The sequence below is a fragment of the Lepisma saccharinum genome, chromosome 2 (genome assembly GCF_977018435.1).
Source record: "Lepisma saccharinum chromosome 2, izLepSacc3.1, whole genome shotgun sequence".
Lineage (NCBI taxonomy): Eukaryota > Metazoa > Arthropoda > Insecta > Zygentoma > Lepismatidae > Lepisma > Lepisma saccharinum.
Window position 1 is genome coordinate 126,303,098 of NC_139230.1, and position 26,671 is coordinate 126,329,768.

The 26,671-nt window shown below is 35.8% G+C and overlaps 1 protein-coding gene across 1 annotated transcript in view; it reads left to right on the forward strand.

Annotated features, from left to right (window-relative positions):
- Positions 1-26,671, forward strand: part of LOC145983633 (uncharacterized) — a 48,187-nt gene that overhangs the window by 3,503 nt on the left and 18,013 nt on the right. Inside the window, exons 3-4 of the mRNA XM_083116697.1 lie at positions 868-1,047; positions 5,162-5,320. Coding sequence (XP_082972823.1) covers positions 868-1,047; positions 5,162-5,320 — 339 coding nt within the window. The remainder of the gene's footprint in view (positions 1-867; positions 1,048-5,161; positions 5,321-26,671) is intronic.

Sequence of the window (26,671 nt, forward strand, 5' to 3'; positions counted from 1 at the left end):
AGAGGACAATGTTTGTAGTTTGGAAATATTTAAATCGAAGGTCCAAGGAAATACTTCTCCATGACATAATGTTACAGATCTGTGCATTTCTGTTGCATAAAAGCTGTAAAGGTGTTGGAGCCAGCTTAGTACAGTAATCTTCACATTTTCATTGCTCTCAAGCGTATATCTATACATAATACAATGGATAGAAATATTTTCTGTCTTTCAGAATACACTCATTCACATGTTCATTGTTCACATCAGTTGCCTCAGTGCTAGGCTAACCCTTTCTCTGAAGGTTTTGATTTCCCATTGAATGTAGAATAAGTATGAAATGCCATTGTTTTTTTTCTCATTTATACATATGGATTGGTTGATTGATATAGTGTTTTAAGTCCACTTTATGCACAATAAGGCTAATCAGGACTGGACCTACAGTTTAAAGTGTGATCTGAACCACTCAGTGCCTCCACCAGGTATTGAACCTGGGACCCCTTGGTTACAAGGCGAGGATGTGCCATCAAAGAGGCCCTCATTTACATATTGTAATCAATAATATGAACTAACTTATTTCATGAATCACATACATTCAAATGTATATTTATTCATCATATACACATATGATTTGAATCTGCAAATGTTAATTATGAAATACAAATATTCCATTAATTACACTTGTAAATTTATTTGTAAATGAATGATGCACATTAGCATAGAATTTAATGTGTTCAACATGCACTTTTTTATTTGGAGAAGTAATGCAAATGCTGTACAGTAGGGTATAGTGAAGAAAGATGTACAGGGGGGTGGGAGGTGGACAAATTAATGGAAACACTTTAAAAAGTTATACAATACCCTCTTAATACATCCTGGGACTCCCTTCAGCTTTTAGTTCAGCTAGGATTTGTCATGGAAACGAGTCGTACAACCCCTGAATGGCCTCCAGTGGAATATTGTACCATTCTTCCAGAAGCACACCATGCAGTTGCTGGGGAAATGAGAAGAGGGAAGCACATCACCAATGGCTGCAGAAGTAAGGACAGTGGTTCATTAATATTGAAGTCGGTGATTGCCCTGGCCAGAAAAGGTGTAGAAGTTCATCTTCATATTCCATAAACCAAGACTGAACAGCTCTGGCAGTGTGAATAGATGCATTATCATCTTGAATGATTGCATCCTTGTTGGGAAAAGACAGCTGTGCCATAGATTGCACCTGGTTGCCTAGAATGTCCACATAGCTGTGGGCTGTAATTTCACCTTGCAAAGGAAAAATGGGGCCAACAGAATACCAGGAGAATGCTACCGAAACCATTACAGATCTGCCTCATGTCTGACAGTAGGACACAGGCAGTCCAGAAAGTATGCCTTGTTAGGTGTTCACCACACATACACCTGCCTCAAAGTCGGAAACAGCAAGAAAAGCAACTCATCTGATCATATTATCTTTTTCCAGTCACCACAGGGCCATAGTTTGTGATCATGGCACCATTTTTTTCCAAATTTATTTTCCATGCACTGGTGTTAGTGATAGTAATCAGAGGATTGTTGAGTTGTTGAGTTTATGAAACTCCCATCAGATTGCTTTGTGGAAACTGTATCGGCCAGATGTTCATTGAATTCTGCTGTCACTTTTGCCACTGTAGTTCTACGGTTTTTTGTGACAATGCTCTTCAATACTCGGCATTCTCTGTCATCTAGGGTTGGCTTTCATCCACTATCTATCATCACTGATGTTGTCTTGCCACAACTTGTCATGATTTATGTTTGCTGCCATAACCTTCGACACTGTCCTCCTTGTTACACCAAATAAAGTGGCAGTCTCAGTTACTGATGCACAAGCTAAATGTCTTCCAACAATCTGCCCTCTTTGGAAATTCGACAGGTCTCCCATTGTATAGCTTTACCTTGGGAGCGTTGCACGTGAATGCTCATACTGCATTGATTCAGGCACTACATGCAATGGGCAAACATGGTGATAACATATGCCTGTCGCAATGCATGATGGTTCAGTGATTCCGACTCAGAATGAATTACCATTCCCTTAGCAGTGTGTTTCCAGAAATCTGTCCGCCTCCTTTATGTTAAATGTTTAGTGATGATATGATGAAATTGATGCTTTGGAACCTCTCCTGGTGAAAGCAGAATCAATATGACCCTTATTTGCAGAATCATTAGAATCAAAGAATTTCATCGAAAACACTTACCAGAACTCCTATTACAACCATATGAACTTATCATACCAGTCAGATTGAAAGTTTCTTTCATTGCAGCCAGGCCCTGCACTTTTTAGTTTTCAAAAAGGAAATTCTAGGTTGAAATGATCCCCTTAATATCTTGGAATCTATCTTCATTTATAACACAAGTGGGATCATTAGAATCAACATAGGATGATTTTATATGATACTGGCCTGAAAAAAGGATGTCTTCATTTTCTTCAATGTTGTATTCTTCATTATTCATAATGTTACTGGTAGATGTCTTCTCCGACATGTCACTTGAACATGTAGTCATTTCTCCATGTTCTATTTTATTTAATTTATTATGCATTCTTATCACAGACTTATCCATTACAAGAGCATGGTAGCATGGTAGGAAGCTAACAAAACACTCATTGAAATGTCGAGCATTTTAAAATAATATTATAACTGAGGACTAAGAGTGGTAAACGTTGTAAGTGCCAAAAGCGAAAGTGTTGGGAAATCACATCATTCAGCACATCAGCCTGTAAGAACGTTCACAATAGTACCTCTTTACATGCCTTTTGAACTACTTACAGGCCTAGTAGTCACATTTCACATTTACCACATTATAAAGCATGGCACATTTCACAGTTTAACATGAAAAACGTTGTTTGAATTATTGTGGCACTTACAGCATTTAAAAATTTTAGTCATCAACTCACTTCAAACTGTGAACAATTTATATTGCTGCATGAATCAACAATGTACTTTTTCAGGTTTATCATTACATATTATGCAAAGCATATGTGAACTGTGTTATTGCATTGTCACGAACTGTAGGTAATGAAGGGAGAAGGGATCGTGCTAACTGTATTTGAATTCGAAATAATTATTGCCTAAGAAGAATACTGATAAAATATCCAACACAAAAATAACAAATTTGAAGGAAAATACAATATTTAAGTGTCAGGAAATTAGAGTAAACTTATGGTGATCTGTTTGGGTATGCATAAAATAAAATGGATGTAATTTTTTTTTGGTCAAGTGTAATTACCTAAAATATTGTATACAAAAGACTTAAAGGTGGGAGTTTTATACACTACTAACAGTTCGGTACAGGCAAGAAAAGATTTTCATAACTTAAATCTGAATTTTATGGCTTTTGCACTTTTTTTATTAGCCTAGTATATTTCATGCATCATTGACAAATTCATACACACATAGACATCACAAATAGACATTCAGTATTGGCAAAAATGTTATTTAATAGTTGAGGTAGGAAACCAAGATCATGTTGCATGCTTAACAAGTGACAATTTATATACATTGCATTAGGTTTTAGAATTTTATTTTTGGCTATGGCTAAGTATTAAAATTACTCCTTTGATCAGTTAATCTTGTAATCTATAAACTAGAAATATTTCTGCATAAAAGTTTATTAATTAATATTTTCATATTTGGAGGATTGCAAGTGTCAATTAATTGTTATTTGCTACTAGCTTCTATACATGGTGGTTTAATCGGTAGTGCATTTCCATGCTGGCTAATCACTGGGAATTCCTTGATTTCCGTGAATTATGTGTGAATTATTCACTCAGGGAATTATACATGAATTCTGCAGGAATTTTGCTTGTTGGACGTGAAAAATTGCATCTTTTATTAAGCCTGATCCCATTTAATCTATACATATTCATAAATGTTCTGAGGCATGTTTTTCAGAGTTTTGATTTTGTGTTTGAGGAGGATGTGAAAGAAAGCTGCATTGGAAAATATAAAACAGAATTCTTCTCTGAACTCATGGTGGGACAAATGTATAATGTTGGTAGGCTATGATAATTGCTAAATGCGACGAAAGATCCCAGAGGAAAGTATAATGAAATATGTAACTTCTCATGCAGTCTTTCCTTATTTTAGTTTGCCTTACTAACTGTCATTGGTTTTAAACTTATTTGTGTGAACAATGTGTCATTTCTAAAACTGTTAACATTTATGTATGAGTACAATATCAGAGATAGACCATTACTTTGCATAATTTAAATTTCTTTAGGATAGAAACAGCAAATCTAGTATTACTTTCCAGAACTGTAAATATTATTTTTTTATCATATGCTGCAATCTGACAGTTATGGAAAGTAATATACCAGACCAGCTTGATGTGCTTTATCCAATATTTTGTGCTCTTCTTATCCAAGCATCCTCCCACAAAAAATCTTGTTTGATGCAACACAATCTGTTCAATTAGAACTTTTCAGAGAACAAAAAATCTTTCAGGACTCTAACTATGAAATTTTGAAATAATTTGCTATTTATCTATCTGGTCAGGTCCTACTTTAAAGCATTATTTATAGAAGGCATTCATTATAGAAAAAGCAACCCCACTCTAGTGGAAATAGTGGGGTGAAGTATGTTGGTTTATTTCACACTGTTGAGTACTAGCATGCAACACGGTCCATATTAAATCTTAGATGATCCTATTTTTCTTGCCCATAAATTCCGAAAAACTGACTTCAAATTATATGGCAATACTGAATTGCGTTTAATGACTCACATAACATTTTAGAAATACAACGCCATTTATCTATATTGTGTGTTTTAGTGTTTTTGTAACACAAGATATATATTGTAAAGGTAAAGTTTTCCCATGTACAGTCACCAACAATAAAAATGGGACATGGAGATCCTGAAATACTCACTTTCCTGCAAGGCATTATGTGTGTTGCCTAATTCTATGGCGATAAGTGGATTTTATTAGCTAATTTTGAATGGGAACTTCTACTAGCGCCATAGATTTAGGCAACACACACAACACCTAGCAGGGAAATGAGTATAAAGGATCTAGGTGTCCCATTTTTATTGCTGGAGACCGTACATTGCACCATGATATTCAGGAATACAGAAAGTGTAGAGGATAGATCTTCATACATATAAGAACTGTTATGTTGCTGTTTGCATTATCACTGTATTTCTTTAAATTTATTATTTAAGTCTTCTACTTTCAGGACATCTCAAATTCAGAGAAAAATCATGAGGGCCATATCACTCCATCGTGCAGTCAATTTTTTAGTGACAGAGACAAAACAATGTGTGATACTCCCCACACAATCAGTCTGAGTTCTATCGAGACTGAAGTTCCCATGAACCAAGCAGAAGAAGTTTCTGTAAGTAGTACATTATTTTATGTCAGTATTACATTTTTTTGTCATTATTTCTCATACATGTTACATGTATAGTCTCAAAGTTACATCAGATGTTGCTACCTTAAATTAAATTAGAGTTGGCAGGACTCTTGAAATAAAAAAAAACAAACAGGGAAATAACAAAATAGTTTTCAAATGTTAGTGTAACAAATTGTTTTTCCAACTTTGTATTTAAAATTTACCTACACCAAGAATTAGACTGAGATCAATTCTTGGAAACAATCTGAATTTACCGGTACCCAATGGAGCATGTAATTTTCAATGTGAGTACTATGGCTTTTGCACTCTATTTATTAGCCTATTTGCCATGTGTGTGGCATGGTAGGTTGTTGGTTTTGACAAATGGACATTTGTCCATAGCGCACTGTGCCAGAGGATTCTCAGAAGCAGTCAATTTGAGAATTCCATGCAGCTCTGTTACTGATAGTTTCATTACAGTATTTCACTTCACTACAGAACTTTCAACAGTAACTTCTATCTGTCATAATATACAGTGTTTTCAAAATGGATTGGTGAGGTTAAGTGAGGCAATTGTGAATGATACATTGCATGGTACATTGAAATTTATTTGTTAGGTTCAGTAATTGATTCAGTTACTGAACCTAATGCATGGGCTGCAGGTTAATGCCATGAGATTGAAAGAATGAAACATCATGAACAACTGCACTCTGCATTGTGTGAAAATAAGATTTACAACTGTTCGCAGACAGCACCATAAGGAGGGAAGTGGAGAAACATAAAGAAACAACTACATGCTGCATTGTGTGCTACTAGGTAGGAAGTTTTATTGTGCTTTTTTGTAGTGTGGTAATATGCTATGAAAATTATACTATAAATATAACCCATATGAGGAGACATTCCATGTAAATGGTTTTGTTAATCAGAGCATTCACTAAATTCAGAGCTCAGAACAACCATATTTTCTTCATGTTCAAGACTCTCCAAAAGTCAATTTGTGGTGTTGCCTCACACACAAGAATTTTGACCCATTTTTTGTTGAAACAAGCATTAACCTGGATATGCTGGACAATTTTTTATTTTCTCAGATTGACTGAATTGAAAATGGCATGTATGTTTAAGGTCATCTTTCACCACCTCATTTTGAGGTGCATGTGCAACATGTGTTAAATAATCGCTTTCCAGAATGCAAGAAAGAAACCAATCCTTTGACCCACAAGATGTCCAGACCTTGCCCATTAGACTTCTTCCTGTGGGCATGTGTGAAGATCTTAGTTTATTGAAAATTAAATGAAAGATTTTGAAATGTGGAACATCTCAAAGCAGGAATGAGATCAGCAATTGGCAGTGTTACTCCAGACATTCTTGCTGGAGTATGGACTGAAATGGTATTTCATTATGTTGTATGCCATGCTGCCAATTGTGAGTACCTACTCTCATAGGAAAATTGTACAGAATGTGTTTCAGTCAACATAGCATTTGTTTTGGTTAGTAAACCATCTGTTTGCTTTGTGTAAAAACTGTTTGAGGAACTGAACCTAATTAAACCACTTTCAGTATATACCACATAATGTATCCTCCACAGTAACTTCACTAAACCTCATCATTCATTCTCGGAAACACTGTATGTTTGTGCATGTTTTCTGTATTTATATCTATACATTTGTTTGTGTGCATAAACTTTCAGCTAAATTTAACATAAAATAGTACCCTAGTATATTTTTATAATATGTAGGGAAGACCAGGCCAAAATGATCCCTGTAAGTTATATTAAACCATATTTTGCATAAACATCGCAATACATGAAGACATACATGTTTTCATGCATATCTTAACTATTATTTAAAATTAGAGTAGTGTAATTGATGATACTACTGGCTCGATAAATGATGAGCCCCTCTCAGGCAGATTTGGCTACACTTAAAACAGGCTCAACATGCCCATATGAGCTTTTTGCTCAAGTGTGGAACTCTGCCTAATCCAAGATTTTTGTGAAAATGCCCTCGGGAAGTTCCCGTGAAATGATGACCCCTCTCAGATTGATTTGCCTACACTTATAAAAGGCACTTCTGTGAGATTGTTGTCCATAAATTTGTTAAAAATATGCCCCTCTTGATATTTTTTTTGGATACACTTAAAACTAGGCCAAGATGCTCATAAGAGCTACCCCCCCGCACACACACACACACACACCCACACCCACCCACACCCACACATATTTACTTCCGGTCCACTTCCGGTCCACTTCCGGTTTGCCTACTTCCGGTCCACTTCCGGTCCACTTGTGGCCTATTTCTGGTTTATTTATATTGCATCATGTTTTGCAACAAATTATTAGACATGTGTTGTTTTCTGATTGGTTGGTTATGACATAATGTGATGATGTGTTATATTCTGATTGGCTTATTGTTTCAAATATTTTCAATGCGGTCTGTGCTTAGGCTATATAAAGAAATTTTGCATTGCATATCAGCCAGTATTGTGAGAGTTGTTGAAGAGTAAGGGTGTGTTGTTGCAGTGCTGCTTATATTTTTTAAACACAAAAATATTGCAGATTTGTATAAATTGAATTACAAATCTATTTGATTTAATAGACAGAATTTTTAACAACCTGTCATAGGTTTATTAAGTATAAAGTTTTGATTTGAACCCCAAGAAATTTTATATATTAACACACATACACACATACACATATACACATACACACAAATCACACTGCTGAACCCAACTGATATTTTTTATTAAGCATAGAATTTTGATTTGGACCCCAAGAAATTTTATATAATAAACCGACAACAAAAATGCCAAATCAAAAATATTGTAATCAATGCAAAAAAAATATATCCAGCCCCAATTGGGCCAGGCACCAAAAGAATTGTAATCCAGACAAATGCAGAACTCCCACTAAAATATGCCCTAAATGCCATAGAAAATATAGCATGGAATATTTCACATATAAACATAAAGGTACTTGCTCTGCACAGTCATCAACATTGCCCCCACAACCATCTACATCTGGTCTGAAAAGGAAGCATGAAGCACCTGTTAATGCTAGAGCAGCAAAGCAGCCACGCTATGCACTACCTATCCATAGCAGTTTTGCTGGCCAATTAAGGGATTACCGGTTTGTATCAGAGCCAAGATGTGGTATTAAGAATTTTTTGAACAGTTTAAATCCTGATGTGCAGGCAATTCTAAATGCACAAAATGGCTCTTGTAAGCTGTCCCTCAAATTGTTTACACAATATAAGAAGCCAAATGGCACAAAATTTACACAGCCCCACATAACAGAAACTGTACCTGTATATTCAAATACAAATTCAGACAAAATAATAAGCAGTTTGATAGATCAATTGATTATTAAACACTCTGAATTTGCTGCAAAAGAGTCTGGATGGAGCCTATGCGGTTCTCCACACAAGTTATATGTTAATATTTCTGAATTCAGCCCATTACAAGGTTCCACTTATGTGCCTTTACCTGCCAATATTAAAAACAAACAAGCTGTGCTTAATATAAAAAATAATGATAGGAAATGCTTTTTGTGGTGTATTTTAGCTGCTTCGTATCCAGTTTCAAGGAATCCTGAGAGAATAAGTTATTATAAACAGCATGAAAATGATTTTGATGAAGCAATGGAGGGTTTAGAATATCCAATGTCTGTTCAGAATATTGATAAATTTGAAAAAAAGGCCCGGGATATCAATGGCAAACAATTATCTATTAATGTATTTACTTGTTCTACTGGCCGTGGCAATTGCTTGATAGCACCTCTCAGAATCAGTATATTTGATGATGATTCTGCTGTTCCGATTGATCTGCTCTTAATTGAAGAGGATGGCACATATCATTACACTCTGATACAAAATCTTGAAGCTTTAGTGAGAACACAACTAGACAAATCCAATACAATATTCAAGTTGTGCAGAAGATGTTTAACTGTATTTGATGGTAGAAAAATGGTGAATGGTGTTTGTGAAAAGAATGCAGAAATGGCTAAAAACAAGTTAATTGAGCATCTGAAATACTGTGGCAACCATAAACCTGTTCATATGCTTATGCCTAACCCAAATGAAAATGCCAAATTCAAAAAATTTGAAGCCTTGTTGGAACACCCAGCATATATATTCTGTGATTTTGAATCAAACCTCAAACCTCTTGCATTCTGCAGTCCAGATCCTGATGAATCTTCAATTACATCATACCAGTTACATGAACCTTCTAGTTTTTGTTATGTGATTGTACAGGATGGTGTTGTTAGTAAAGAAAATTTATACATGGGAGCAGATGCCATCAAAAAATTTGCAGATGAAATAGAAAATGAGTGCCATGACATAGCATCTAATGTCTTATTAAAATCAAAACCTATGTTGCCTTTAACAGAGAAACAGATTGAAGATTTCAACAATGCAGAAAAATGCCCGGTATGTGATTCTGAATTTTCAGATACAAATATAAAGGTTCATCACCATTCTCATACAGATGGTAAATTCTTAATGGCCCTGTGTAATAGCTGTAATATTAAGATCCAGAGACCAAAATTTATCCCTATATTTTGCCATGGTGCATCCAATTATGATTTTCATCATTTGATCAGGTACGAGGGGTTTGACAAGCAGAATTTAAATATTTTAGCTGAAAATAATGAGAAATATATTGCCATTAGCAAAATAATTAAAGTTAATGGTGTTCCTATTCACTTAAGATTTCTTGATTCATACAGAATTTTATCGGCTAGCCTGGCTACACTGGCCACTCAATTATCTGATGATCAATTCAAAATCACATGTGCTTTGTTTCCAAATCAGGACCTGAAATTAATTAGGCGGAAGGGTGTATATCCATATGATTATGTTACAGATTTTTCTAAATTTGATGAGTGTTCTCTGCCACCACAACAAGAGTTTTACAGCAAAATCAGAGGATCTGGAATCACTGATGAAGATTATCACCATGCCCAGTTGATGTGGAACAATTTAAAATGCCAGACATTTGGTGATTATCACAAGGCATATTTAAAACTTGATGTGACCCTCTTAGCTGATATACTGCAGGCATTCAGAAAATCTTCCATGCAAAATTATAAGCTGGATCCAATGTATTTTTACAGTGCTCCGGGCCTAGCATGGTCTGCAATGTTTTTAAACACTAAAATGCAATTGGATCTGATCCAGGATCAAGATATGTATCTGTTTATGGAACAATGTATAAGAGGAGGCATGGTGCAATGTTCTCAGAGATATGCCAGAGCAAATAACAAATATATTCCTGATTATGATCCAGCACTGCCATCAAATTATATACTGTATGTAGATGCCAACAGCCTCTATGGTTATGCCATGATGAAAAAACTGCCATATGCAGGGCTTGAGTGGGTTGAAGATTTCAATATTGAAGATCTTCATGATTTTGATGACAGTAACTATGGCCTATTCTTAGAGGTTGATCTGACAATTCCTGATGATTTACACAACACATTTTCTGATCTGCCCCCAATTCCCGAGGTTAAGTGTTCACCTGGCTCTAAACAGAAGAAATTGATGATGACTCTGGAGCCGAAACAGGGTTATGTCATATATTACAAAAACCTCCACTTCCTGATGAATCATGGTGTTCAAGTGACCAAAGTTGGAAAAGTTTTGAGGTTCAGGCACTCAAGATGGTTGAATCCATATATTGATACAAACACAGTGCTTCGAACATCTGCAATGAGCCAATTTGATAAATCTTTGTTTAAATTGATGGTCAATTCTGTGTATGGCAAAACCATAGAAAATGTCAGAAAACATACTGATGTTAAATTAATTACTGACCCCAGCCGGAGCAAAAAATTGATAGCAAAGCCCAACTTCAATTACAGAAGAATTTATGATGAGCATATGGCACTTTTCAACATGAAAAAAACAAAGATTAAGTTTGATAAGCCTATTTATGTAGGGGCTGTGATATTGGAATTGGCCAAATTACACATGTTAAAATTGTATTATGATGTGTTGAAGCCTTTTTATGGTGATTGTGTAAAACTGATGTACATGGACACAGATAGTTTTGTTCTTGATATTCAAACAGAAAATGTTTATCAAGATATAACACAGCCTGAATTGTTTAAATATTTTGATACCACTGAACATTCAAAAATTAAACCCCACAACAAAAAGGTGCCTGGCAAGTTAAAAGATGAGACACTTGGTGATGTTATTGTGGCATTTGCTGGGTTAAGGGCCAAGATGTACAGTTTTGAAACATGTAGTGGCGCTATTGCCAAAAAGGCCAAGGGCATTGGCAGAGTGACTGTAGACAAAGAGCTTGAATTTGAAGATTACAAAAATTGCCTCAAATCATGTAGCACAATCAGAACATCAGAATCCAGAATTCAGAGTGTGGATCACTTGTTGACTACAAATATTGTAAGAAAAGTGGCCCTGGACCCACATGATGATAAGAGATGCATTTTATCATGTGGCATACATACTCTACCATGGGGTCATTGTGATTTGAAAAGTGGTAATCAATGCCCAATTACAGAGCATGATTTGAAATAAATAAACATGCCTATGAACTTATTTGGGTTCAAAAAACAGGCTATTATGGACCTGCCAACACCACAACCCTCTTCTGATATAATATCTAAACTAAGTGCTTTGTTAATTATTCATCTGAACAGCATACTTACAGATGTTGATGATGAAACAGGTAAAACATTGTACATATTTAACAATAATTTAAATCATTACCAATTACCTGTAGGTGGTCAATTGCAATTTATTACAACCCCTGAGGGTAATGTCAAGATTTCAGTAGGGAGAAATATTTATAGAATTAAGCACTCAAACATGGTTTCTGGCCCTGTATATACTGTTTCTGCTGGTGACTGCTTATATATTGAGGTCCCGGGATCATATGACAAGCTTATACCTTTTTTTATAGAATTAAGAATCAGATATTCAATAATAAATAACCACTAAAACAAAATGCCTAATGATATATTTGGCCATACAAGGCATGAAGATCACAGTGATGAGATTCTGATGCTTGATGTCAGAGTCAAGAAATTAAGAAGTGATTTACAAGCTTTACAAACCACACTCAACGCCAGTCTTCAACTACAAATTACAAATTTACAATCACAATGCATGGACCCTCTTCTTAAAATTGACTCAGAACTCAAATTGCTGCTTCAAAAATATACTGACTTGGCCACATTAAATAATTTTCAAAGTTTAGAAGAAGCTGTAGCAGCTCTTCAATCCAAATTTAAGACCCAGGCCACCAACTCTGAGCAATTGAAACAACAATTGGAAGAGCAGATAAATAATGTCCAGACACAGCTCCAAACAATTGTCAAAAGCATAAAATTACAAGAAGATTTTGATCTAGTGATTTCCACTCTAAAGGAACAGATTCAATCACTCCAGATACCTAATCTGGACCCCTTGAACAATGCCATAGCCGAGGTTAAAGAAAAAATTGAGACACTTGAAAATTTTATGAACAACTTGCCATCTTCTGATGCTTTGAGTGCAATAACTCGGAGTGTTGCAAACATCAAGCTGCAACTTGAAACATGAAGATTTTGGAAAAATTCAAAGTACCATAACCCATCTTGAGGGTACAATAGCAGCAGTGCAAAGTGATTTGACAAATGTACAAGAATCTCTAGAATCCCGCCTGCCTGGTATTGTAGACACACTTGTCAGTGTCCAGCAACAGATCACAAAGCTTGAAAACCTCAACACTGAATCTGAACTATCTCATTTTCATCACTTGATAGATGATATCCAAACAAAACTTGAAATTTTACAACAATCAACACCCACTCAGGCAGATATAGCCCTGCTCCAAAATGCTATGCAAAATGTGGCTGATGCTTCTGAATTAAATAATGTGAAATTGGCACTTGAATCTTTGCAAAATACTGTATCAAATCTGCCTACATCACAGGAACTTAAAAATATTAAGAGAGCAGTGAATCGCATATTGAAATCAGAAGATATCAAGAATATCCAGACAGAGATCCAACAACTTACTCAGACAGTGGCCACTCTACCAACTAATCAACATATTAATGAACTGCATGCCCTGTTTGAGGATATCAGAAGACAAGTCCATGATCTTACTGCTCAAAATTCAAAATTGGCAGTTATTGAAAATTTGCAACAAATTGTAGCTAATATCAAGCAACAGCTAGGGACCATGGAATCCAATCAAGCAAATGCCCTGTCTGTTTTTGCCACCCAGCTTCAAGAGATTGTGCAACAATACAAGAAACTTGTTGTGGACATAAAAATCAAGCCAGGCCATGATGATGTTGTTAGGACCATCAATGAGCACCTTGAATCTGTAACAAGCAGATTGCTTACAGCAGAAAAAGAAATAACCGTAATAATTGAGAATCCAAAACATACAGTAATTCTTGAATTGTACAGCATCCCCAACAAAGAATATGATTCACCATTTACACCAGGTGGCAAAATATATATGCTGTCCCCTGCACAATTTTATTACCAATTTTTTGTTGGGGCACACTGAGACCAATTAAGATCAAATATTGGCTTCAACCACAGGCACACCACTACCCCACCTTATCAATAACAAATGCTGACAACAAACCAAAAATCACCAGTGTAGAGTTAGAGGATTTTACAGATCCCAATACATTAGAAACATCTTATGCTGAAGATGATGGCTCTCTGGAATTTCATATACAAATAGGAGACAAACTGTATTTAGAAAATCCTGCAGTATCAGCTGCTGAACACCCCATAGTTGCAATATTCTTGTTTACATATTATGTCTAGACAAATTATTGTTGATGAATTACACAGACAAGCCAGACATAATTTTAAGAGACTGCCAGTAGTCACAAAAGGCATAGATGATTTATGGCAGAGCGACTTGATTGAGATGGCAAGTGGACAGCTGAAAAACTTAGACAAAATCAACAAGGGCTACAAGTATCTACTCACTGTCATAGACACATTTTCAAAATTTGCCTGGGCTGTGCCACTCAAATCCAACACCGGAAAATGTGTTACAGAAGCCTTCAGGACAATCATCAATCAGAGTGGAAGATCACCGCGCTATTTGCAAACAGATAATGGCAAAGAATTTTATAATTCTGTGTTCCAACAATTTATTAAAAGCCAGTCAATACAACATTATTCGAGTTACAGTGATCTCAAAGCCTCAATTGTAGAGAGATTCAACAAAACCCTAAAAAATCTTATGTATAAACAATTTACACTTCAAGGTAATTATAAATGGCTTAATATTCTTCCAGAACTTCTACATAAATATAACAACTCGGTCCATTCCACAATCAACATGAAACCCTCTGAAGTAACTTCATCTGATGAGCAAAAATTTATCAGGACTGTTTATTATCCTAGAAACCAGCCAACAACAAGAAAAGCCAAATAGAAGGTGGGTGATCAAGTAAGAATCAGCAAATATAAGCACTTATTCAAAAGAGGCTTTACCAGAAACTGGAGCACTGAATTATTTACAGTGGTTCAAGTTAAACCTGGGACCCTTAACACATATATAATAGAAGATCACCGAGGAGAAATTCTCAAAGGCAGATTCTATGAAGAAGAACTCAGCAAAACTAAACAGCCTGACACATATCTCATAGAAAAAATCATCCGCAGAAAAGGCAACAAGTTACTTGTCAAATGGCTAGGACTTCCAAAACACAGCTGGATCGATGCAGACAAAGTGATAATATGAGCACCTGGGATGTTATAAAAAGGCTGCCAGAACCTGAACAGCAGATTAAGAGAAATGGCAAGTTGCTGCCTGATAATATTAGATGTCTTATTGTTGGGCCATCAGCTTGTGGTAAAACTGCACTAATGATTGATAATTTTTTATTGGCACCCAACTGGTTAGACTGGAAAAACAGGCACTTGTATGTTTTTTCTAAGAGCTTGGAACAATTAAAATATCAGCAGCTGATGAAGCTATATGATGGATTGGATATTGCCACTTTTGAATCAGATGTTAAGCCACTTCATGAATGTCTCGATAATTCTGTTGTTGTGTTTGATGACATTATACTGGATAATCAAAACAAGGTTAGAAATTTCTTTACACAGGGCCGACACAAAAACATTGATTGCTTCTACCTGGCACAGACTTTTTCAAAAATACCGAAGCAGCTGATCCGAGACAACAGCAATTTTATATGTGTGTTTCATCAAGATCATACCAACCTCAAACACATACATGATGAATATGTAAGTGGGGACTTGAGCTACAATGATTTTTCCAAGTTTTGCAGTAGGTGCTGGAACCAGGACAGTTATGGGTTTGTCACAATTGATATGACAAGAAAACCCAATAGTGGTAAATACAGAAATAAAATTAACAATTTTCTAGACATTGAAACATATATAAATAACCATGAAAAGGCCAATTATTGATGATCTTAAATTAAGAGATTATCTTGTAAAAAGATTTAAGGGATGGAAATCAGAGAACCGAGGAATTTATGAACAACACAAACAAACAGAACAGCCTATTATTGATGCTATTAGTGAATTAGGTAAAAATATCAAAACTGTTACAGAGCAAAATCAAAATTTGATCACAGAGCTTGTACCTGTAGCTGCAAGGAACATATTAGATTATCCAATCACCCCACTTTCCAGTATTCATACACCTAGTCCTGTTGCTCCTCGAAGAATTGAAGCTACTCTGGATCCTATTGAATTGGGTCTTCTTGCTCAAAAATATTTAAGCACACCTAAAGACAACAAAGATGAGGTTTTTGGCTTATATGCTGACACAGAGCGTGATGGTAGCATCATACATAGAATTGGCAATTTCAGAGTAACATTTATGGGAGATGATCTCATTGTATATTCAGAATCTCATCTTGGAGAAAAAGGTGGTTTTGTTAAATATCCTGGAACACCTGGATTGTGGGAACTGATGACTAGGAAAAGGCCTGGCAACTATACAGATCAAGATTATGAGCACTACAAAGAAATATTAATAAAATCAGATGCTCTATACCAGAACAATGATCCCACACAAAAAAGAGTCAAGTCTAGCAGTGGAGCAAAATACAACAATTTAATCAAGCCCATATGGTCACAAATTAAGACAGGCAGTGGAATCAAACAATACAACACCCTGCCTAAAGAATTTGTGTGGGTTGATGATGTCAGGAAACTTGTAGATAGGTTATTGGTGATAGCTGGGGAGGAAAATGCTGGCAACCACAATTTTTACAATGAAAAGGTTGGAATTATGGACATGATAAGCACAAAATTGTCTAATTTTATAGTAAATGACACTAAGGGGATTGGATATCTTATAAAAATTATTAATACTCTACCACCTAAATTTTGGAATATTTCTGAGGGTCGGGGGTTGGTTAATGACATTATAAACAAGCTGCCATTTGAACTACATATTCCAGGCTATCAGTATTGTGGTCCAGGCACAAAATTGGAGCATAGATTAAACAGAGGTGATCCTGGTGTTAATCCCCTAGATGCTGCTTGTAGAGACCATGACATAGCATGCAACACACATTCTGATCTAGACAAGAGACATGTTGCAGACAAGAAATTAGAAGAGGCTGCATTTGGTAGATTTGTAAGCAAAGATGCTTCTTTAAGTGAAAGAATAGCAGCATTGGGGACCACCATAGCTATGAACACCAAACAAAAACTGGGGTGGGGGCTGTGAATATGTATATAATAAACCTAGAATGAAGGCCAAGGGTGTTATGTATCAAATACCTTATGCAGGTCTTAAATCTCTTAAAACTATTGATAGTCTTTTAACCAAAAAGCAGCGCAAGAAAAAAAGCTCTTGTCTTGCCAAGGGCCATGGTATGAAATTGTTGCTTAGTACCCCCCAATTAAAAAATTACAGCAATCCAGGAAAAAATCACATGTGGGGGGTTTCATATTTACTATCCCGGCCATCTTAGCAGTACTTGGGGCTGTTGGGAGCTTGGCTGGGGGATCAGCTGCCATAGCAAAAACAGTAATAGATGCCAAGAAAAATAGGGCAGAATTAGATGAATTGAAGCGCCATAACCTGGCCATGGAGAAACAAGGCAAAGGTGTTAAGAGAGCCATGAATAAGTTTAAAAAAAACAAGAGCCGCTTACAAACCAAGATATTGAAGCTTTAATCAAGCCACTGGGCATCAAAAATTTTAGAGGAGTGTACATGTCTGATTCTTTACCAGAACAACCACTCAACAAAGAGTGTGGCATTGTTAATTTGGATAAGTACAAAAATCAGGGCACTCACTGGATTTGTTATCTTAAATATTTAAACAATGAGGCATTTGTGTTTGATTCATTTGGAGGTGTTCCACCTGAAAATTTAATAAAATATCTAAAATCAGCTAATCTTTATTACAATAATGCCCGTGTTCAAATCTTCAAAGATGTTAATTGTGGACATTTGTGTTTATCTGTTCTCAGATATATGTCTCAAATAAATAAACCATCAATTGAAAATTTTCAAAAAGCCTTGTGGTATTTAAAACATCATGGGGGTATTCCATCTCACCAGCCAAAATTCAATATTGAAACTCAAATTACATGATGATATAGTGTATCCCAAAACAATAGCTCTCAGAGCATTTTATGGCATGTACTTGATCCCTAATATTACACACCACAACAACAAAATTGCAGTAGGGGATCAAAAAATTGTCATCACTCCAGGGCAGTATAATCTGTCCACTCTAAATGCTCAATTACCCAGAGGTATAGTTTTAACTCAAAATTCTGTCACTCACAGAGTATTGTATCTGCTACAGAAACAGTGGATCTGGGTACTATAGGAGAGCTGTTAGGCTTTGAGAACAACACAAAACTTGAACCAGCCATCAAACACACTGCTATTAATATACCTAAATTCTTAGCCATAGAGACTCTGAATATTCACTGTAATGTGGCTGAGGGTATGATCACCAAATCAAATGGCATAGGCACTCACAAACAAACTGGCATCATTGCAACATTTAAACCTAATTCTGAATTTATGGAGCCCATCATCTACACTCCATCCCCAACATTATATTTTCCTGTGTGCCATAATAGAATAGATAACATTGAATTGATGGTCACTAATGAAAAAGAAGAATTAGTTGATTTTGCTGGAGCCACAACAACTGCAATCATAGAGATTAATATTTAAATAAAAATACATACAAAAAAAATGGAAAATATTGAGAGTTATGAGCTACAATCATTCCCTCCAAACAGGAGGACATTTGCAAATTTAAATCAACCCAACACAGAGATTGAGGTTGATCTTGATGTAGGGGATGGCTTTATACACCCCCACAGAGCAGATCTATACATCAAATTTGATGTTGTAAAGCTCGATGGAACAGATTATCCGGCAAATTCAAATATAAGATTGGTAGACAATTTTGTGCCGCATCTGTTCTCTGAAATTGAGATCAGAAAGCATGGTGTTGTTATAAACAGAGTGGATTATCCCGGCATTACCTCCACAGCTTTGGCCACACTAAAATTATCCAAAACCGAGGCTTCTTACTACAAAATAGGTGGATTTGAGGCTGGTGATAAAATATTATCTAAGAGCCACACAGTGCTGTTCCCTATGAGCCTGTTGCCAGGATTCTTCTCAGATTACAAAGATATTATGTGGAAGGGTGGTTTAAGAATCACATTTAGAAGAGCTGCCAATGATAATAATGCTTTGATGAGGTACAGCACATTAAACTCTACAGGGGAAGCTTTGCCTAATACCCTACCTGATGAAGGCAAATGCGTTATTCAGACTATGGAGCTAAGAATCCCAGTTGTTGAATATGAAGCCAGTTATGCTCTTAAATACAAAGCAGATATAATAAAAAATCCACAGATTCCTTTACAATTTTATACATATCAATGTGTACAGAAGCCTGCATCTGGTACCTATTATGAGTTTGATGCTACAAATTCATTCTCCAGTATACAATATGACATGCCGGATTTTGTGGTGGTACTGTTTCAGACTGGAAGACACAATAATCAGGAAAAAAATTCAAGTAAATTTGATAACTGCAACATCAAGAACATATATCTTAAAAATGGCAGAAATGAGGTATTCCCTAGAGAAAATTATAATTTAGATATGTCCAGGGATTATTTCCTTAAATTATATGAAGCATTTACAGCATACAAAAGGGTCACTACTGGCAATACTGACATGTATTACACACCAGATGAATTCAAAGCACAGAGACCCATGTTTGTCATCAACACTTCAAAAAGAAAACAAGTTGTGGTTAATGACAGGACAAACATTAAAATTATCTGTGAATTCCACAATACACTCCCTGATGACACCATATGTAGTGTTATTCTCATAGGGGAAAAATCATATGTTTATGATGTAAGAAATGAGAGAGTCACAGAACAATTCTGGAAGAATTACATTGTTTTAGTACTAGATATATGAGTTGAGGCTGGTGTCCAATTGAACTTAAACCGGAAGTAAATATGTGTGGGTGTGGGTGGGTGTGGGTGGGTGTGGGTGTGTGTGGCTTAGTTTTAGGTGTGGGCAAAAAAAATATCAAGAGGGGCATATTTTTAACAAGCTTATGGACAACAATCTGACAGAAGTGCCTTTTGTAAGTGTGGACAAATCAATCTGAGGGGGCTCATCATTTCACAGGAACTTCCCGAGGGCATTTTTACAAAAATCTTGGATTAGACGGAGTACCACACTTGAGCAAAAAGCTCATATGGGCATGTTGAGCAAGTTTTAAGTGTAGCCAAATCTGCCTGAGGGGGGTTCATCATTTCTCGAGTTTATAATAGTACAAATCACACTACTAATTAGTTTTTAAATTTTAAATCAGAAATGTAACACAGAGTAAAGGCAAACATAAAATGATGAAAATGATCACTTTGTCTCCTGTGTATGGGGCAATATGATCACCTGCTCCTTAGGTATGTTTCAACAATGTAAATTCCTTGTCAAAAAGTAGAATACTAAAATGTTACTTATGAAATGAAAAACATAAACAGCAGTAGCACTTGATACATTTAACTTTTTTGGACTTGGCATGAATTTTCATGTATTACTTACAGAGATAACAAATTAAGTCAGTTGTATCATCCACTCCAGCACATTGTTCATGAGCCCATTTGTTGCACTTCTGACACATAATGCAACCTTTGCCATAAACAGAACATGTCACTGCAGTAAATACACTCTGAATTATCATTACCACTATCAGAACTGTCACTTCTTATGGGGATCATAATACTCCAACTGCTGTTACCACAGAAAATACAGGGCCTTCCCTATGGCGTAGTGGTAGCGTCGTCACCTTGTAATCACGGGGTACCGGGTTCGATACCCGGTGAAGGCACATAGTGGTTTGGATCCCACTTTCAACTCTAGGTCCAGTCCTGATTAGCCTTACTGTGCATAAAGTGGACTTAAAACACCAAATCAATCAATCACAGAAAATATAATGCTGTGACAAAATGACATCTTGTATGGATGGACAGAGTATATGCAAGTAGCTCTATTATATGCTTTAAACACCTAAATATTTGTGATTATTTTCAGAGTTACTATACTCTACTTACAATATTAATATACGTTCACACCCCTTGCATCGAGAGGTCTTGATGTTTTGCCATAAATTTTAAGCAAATGATTGTGAATGAAATTACTTTCACCAATTGTCTTCGCCTCAACAGAAGAGGTATTCAAATGATAGTATCACTAACTGAGCAGATATTATGAATTATTGTTTTGCCCCAGGGGATCATTTTCCCCTTTTCCCCCTGAGTGTGATGGTGATTAAGTGCCCTATGTAAAGTTGGGCTTCACATATTCTCCATATTTTTTGAGGACCAAGTGGCAACCGCTCAACTATGCTTCTCAACCTATTAATTTTCTTAAAAATTTTAGAGGATGTGACGAAGTGATAGAACTTCCAAGTAGTTGCTCCACTCATATTAAATTATCATCTATCATCCTTTTCTGTGGGGATTCGAGAAGGCACAAATATGATGATCACATCTATGTTGACTGTTCATTTGTCTATTTGAGAAATACACTAGCAAATTAACCATGTTCTTCATTCTGCTGTTCCAAGCAGTTGTGTGCATGTATGTGTGAAAGTCTATGCTATACTTTTATACTGTACTGTATTTTTAACAGGCACACATTTACAGTATTCGGAAGCAAATATTGCTTCAGTTTTTGGTACTATTTGTAACAAATTTTACTTGATCTAACTATTACATTTTGTACAATGGATAAATGTTTAGGTGAAAAATTATGTTCACAAATTTCTGTAAAATTAACATAAGTGCTTATTGAAATGAACTATTGTGGAGACATGCATATGTATCATTATTTTTTTATATTTAAAGTAAATTTATTAGAATTTTATTCATGTCACAAATGTTATGCGACAATTTTTGTATATGTTAAATAATTGTCACAAGAAGTTTTAGTTTTGTAATTCTTTATGTGGACAAAAGAACAAATTTATCCTGGTACAAAATTTTCCAATATGTAAAATCAACTGAATTAAGTATATTTTATTCTGTCAAGAATCAACCTTCATTCCAAGTGGAAGTCATAATTGGTTTGGGGAAAGATATTTGTGATATATTGATATATTGTGCTCATTTGATGTAGGTCCTCCCTGGTCTTCTTCTTCTTCTTCTTCTATGGTGCTCTGGTCCGTATTCGGTCCATGGCCTCCCCAATCTTCCTCTTCCATCCCGTCATATCCAAGGCTGCTCTCTTCCAATTCCTAGTTCTAAGCAGTTGTACTGCATCTGCTTCAACCGCTTCTTCCCATATATTTCTGCATCTTCCCACTGATCTTTTCCCTCCAAAACTTCCTTACATCACCTTCTTGGGGATTCGGCCATCATCCATCCTGATTACGTGTCCTGACCACTGTAACCTTTTAGCTCTTATATAAGCTGAGATGGTACATCTTTGGAAAGTTCAAGTAATTCCTGATTGTTTCTTATTCTCCAGATATCTTGCACTTTTATTGGCCAAAATATTTTCCTCAGTATTTTCCATTCAAACATGTCCACCATTTCAGCTGCGCTTTGATGAAATGTCCATGTTTCACTCCCATATATAATTAATTATGCTTTGAATTAGGGTTTTATACAATGTAACTTTGGCTCTATGGTTTACTCCATGATATTTAATCAATGGCTCTTTTTAATCCATTTCTTACTTTTATCATCTCATCATTTTTGTCTGTGATGAATACTCCTAGATAAGGAAAACTTGATACCACTTCCAATTCATGTTCCCCAATTTTTATATGTTTTTCTTTTGACTTATTGCTTTCTTTGTTTGGACTAATATTTTTGTTTTATTTGTGTCAATTTGTAATCCTTCCCTTTCTCATCTAGTGTTTCCACTACTTCTTTAATTGACCTTATTTTCTTCCTATGAAATTGATATCATCTGCTTACCCAACTATTTGGGTCGACTTACATCCGCTGCAAAATGATTTCGGACCTCATAACAAAAGCCAAATAAATTCAGAAATATCATGTGAAAAGCTATTTTTTCAGATTCCGTAAAAAAATTTAATTCCATGTCCAATATTTAGGCTTTGTTTCCATGGAAACCTTTGTAACAATGGAAAGTTGAATCTCATTTTTAGCCATTGTTGTTGTTTCCATGGAGATGATTTGAAATATACAATTACCTAATTTCAAACGCTCATATCTTCGTTGCTAATTAACATAGAGAAATGATTTTATGCGCAATGGATTCAGCTCGATGTCTTCTATCGGATTCCGTAGAAAATATCATTCCATGTCCAATATTTAGGCTTCGTTTCCATGCAAACCTTTCTAACAATGGGAAGTTGAATCTCATTTTTAGGACTTAAATTACTTCCGAAGTCTTAGTGATTCCATGCCCAAGCACATACAAATGGTTCTCAAAAGTAAAGGCAACATGACTCCGTATGCATTTTGCTGTATCTAATAGCTTAATAATAGCTTTCACATGAATATTCTATATTTTTTGTGCTTTTGTTATGAGGTCTGAAGTCATTTTTCTTTTGGTGTATATTCTAATGTTCTTCTGGTATCTATCATTAGTTTCCATATCACATATGGTAGAGACAGATTGGACAGGAGTGGTGCCAAGCCATCTCCTTGTTTGAGAACTTGTTTAACTGAAAAGTTCTCTCCCATATTTGCTTGTTCTTTAGTGTTCTGCATCGTCATTTCTACCAATCGAATTAATTCTGTTTGTATTCTGAATGTACTCAATATGTTTCCAATTTTAGTTATATCATTGGATTCATAGGCTTGTTTAAAATCGACACACACATGTGTTATTTCTATGTTCCCTTCCCAACACTTCTCCAGTATCTGTCTGACTGTGTGTATTGTAGACCTGCCTTTTCTGAAGCCAGCTTGGTACTCTCCTAATGCTTCTTCTGCATATGGTTGTAGTCTTTCCCTAAATATGCTTGTCAGTATCTCGTATTCTACACACAGCAATGATATTCCCCTGAAATTTTCACACATTTGTTTATCACCTTTCTTGAATATGGGGCAAACTATACTCTCTTTCCAGTCATCTGACATATGTTTTAGGCTCCAGACCTTGCACACAAGTAAGTGTAGGGATTCTATCAGCTTCTTCCCTCCATATTTCCATATTTCTGCTGGTATCCTGTCTTTCCCTGGTGCTTTGTTATTTTTTAGATTCCGAATAGCTTTTTGAATTTCTGCTATTGTGGGTGGCTCTTCTGGTTCTTCTGACTCTTCTTCCCTCCTTGGTCTCATTTTTGCTCTTCATTTTGGGTTTCTGTGTTGTTCAGTAACTGTTCAAAATATTCAACCCATCTATTTAATATTTGCCTTTCATTCCCCAGTAGTTTTCCCTCTTTATCTTTCCAGATGTTTGTTCTTGGTTTAAATCCTTCCCTTATATTCTTTATTTCCCTTTATGACATGTATATTTCTTTGTTTAAAGTCTTGATTCATTTTATTTATTTTCTCTGTTACATGTTTTCTTTTCTTCCTATGACATATGTTATACACTCTTTTTTGTAGCTCTTCCAGTTTTTGTTTCTTTGCTCTTGTTGGTCTATCTAGATATACTGTATCTCTTTCTTGGATGGCTCTTTTGCATTCTTCATCAAACCATTCCTTCCCTTTGTTGTACTGCATTGGTCCTAACACTACCTTTGCTGTTTCCTCAATATTTGATTTTATCTTATTCCATATTTCTTCCACTTCTGCTTCTTCTGTTACTTGCTTGTTGGTTGTGCATACTTGTTCTAGTTTGTGCGCTAACTCTTTCTTCAACTTCTCACTATGAATCTCTGCCCGTTTCTTAATATCGTACATCTAATTCGTTTCTGTTTTGTTTCTTTGTGATTGTGTTATTCATCCTCTGAAGACTACTTTGACTAAATAATGGTCTGTTCTGCAACTGGCTCCTCGGTATGATCGTACATTTATAATGCTTGTTGCTCTCCTTATTGGACTATTTGATTGTTGGTTCTTCTATCAGGTGATCTCCATGTATATTTATGGATTTGTTTTCTGGGGAACATTGTGGATGCTATTATCATAATTTTACTAATTGCCAGGTCAATGAGTCTATGAACATTATCATTCGAATATCCATGTAAGCTGTGTCTTCCAATTGTTTCTTTATAGATTTCTTGTTTACCTATCTGTGCATTCAGGTCCCCCATTATTGTCTTCGCATCACTGGATGGCACACTGTCTATTGTCTTTTCTAGTTTATCATAGAAGTAATCTTTTATTAATTGTTCTTTCTCTTCTGTAGGTGCATAGACATTTATGATGGTTACGTTAAATAATTTAGTTCTCATTCTTATTTTACATTTTCTCTCATCTATAGGCTTAAAATCAGTTATGTTCTCTTTCATTCTTCTCTCTACTATGAAGGCCATCCCTGCTTCTCTATTTCCTTTCTTTTTGCCACTACTGTATATAACATGTCTCTTTGTTTCCCATATATCATTCCAAGGGTCTCGGGTTTGAATCCTGGTCAGGCTTGGTTGTTTGTGAATGTCCATTAATCAATTTCATCATTTCATCACTCATCCCCATCTTCGCAAATTAGCCAAGAGGCACAAAACGCGAAGTAAAATAAACTAAATCAATCAATCAATCAACCATATATCATTATCTGTCCACCTTGTTTCCTGTAGAGCAGCTATCTGTATGTTATATTTAATCAGTTGGTACGTGACTATTTTCAGGGCCCCGGGTTTGACAAGTGTTCTGATGTTCCATGTACCCATCTCAATGTGCATATCATTTTACCTTGGTCGTCTTAGTTTATGTCCATCCTTCTGAGGCTCTGATTGTGGTTTTGTTACTGTTGGAATTTTTCAGGGCTGAGTTGTCGGCACATCACCAAACCCCCAACCTGGATGACCAGGATTTTCTTTCAGGGTTTACTCCCTTAGCCTTTGAAGTTCCCCTTCTCCACAAGGCAGTGGTTTCCCTCATCTCCCAAGAGGGTGGGTTGCCTCTTCCACAATCTCTGCTGTTCCAAAATGTCTCCTTCTTCACCACAGATGCTGTTAAGGTCTTCACCATATCTCTGGTAAGGGGCCCTTACAAGGTGCTACCATTCGTAGTGAGACGGACCAAGGTTTTTTAAAGAGGTATTACTCCTCTAGGTTCTTCCGCCTCCTCAGCCATTGAGATGACCATCCAATGACCAGCATGTAAGCCCCACCACTAACTACAAGGTCCTGCAACCCCTAGGTGGGAAGGTCTTCCCTGAGGTCTTAGTGATAACAGCATTGCCTTCTGACCTTGGGGACCCATGTTCAGTACCTGGTGAAGGCACATAGTGGTGCAGATCCCACTTTAAACCTTAGGTCTATTCCTCGTTATCATTCATGTGCATAAAAGTGGACTTGAAAACAAACTAACTCAAATGATGAGTAGCAGAAAGGTACATAATTATTGTAATGTATCATGTAAGATCTTTGCAATTTGGTACTTAGCTACATTCTGCAGTTTTTACATATTTTCATCAGAAATATATATATATATATTTTTATGTACATGTGATTTTTTCTGGTGCATAAGGTTCCAGTGTTTGTTGGAAAAAGTAGAATTTAGGAACTTATTTGGTGCAGGATTTGATGTGCAAGGAATTACATGGCAAATGCTCCACCACTCAATATGATTGTTTTGTGAGAAACTTATTGTAGTTCGATGAATTTTGTAGACAAACTTGTTTAAAGTTGAATATTAAAATTATTAATTACTTTTATGTTGAGAAATAAAACATTGCTCTCTTCTAAATTAATCTGTTCATTAATTCACGAACAAAGAGATAAACCCAT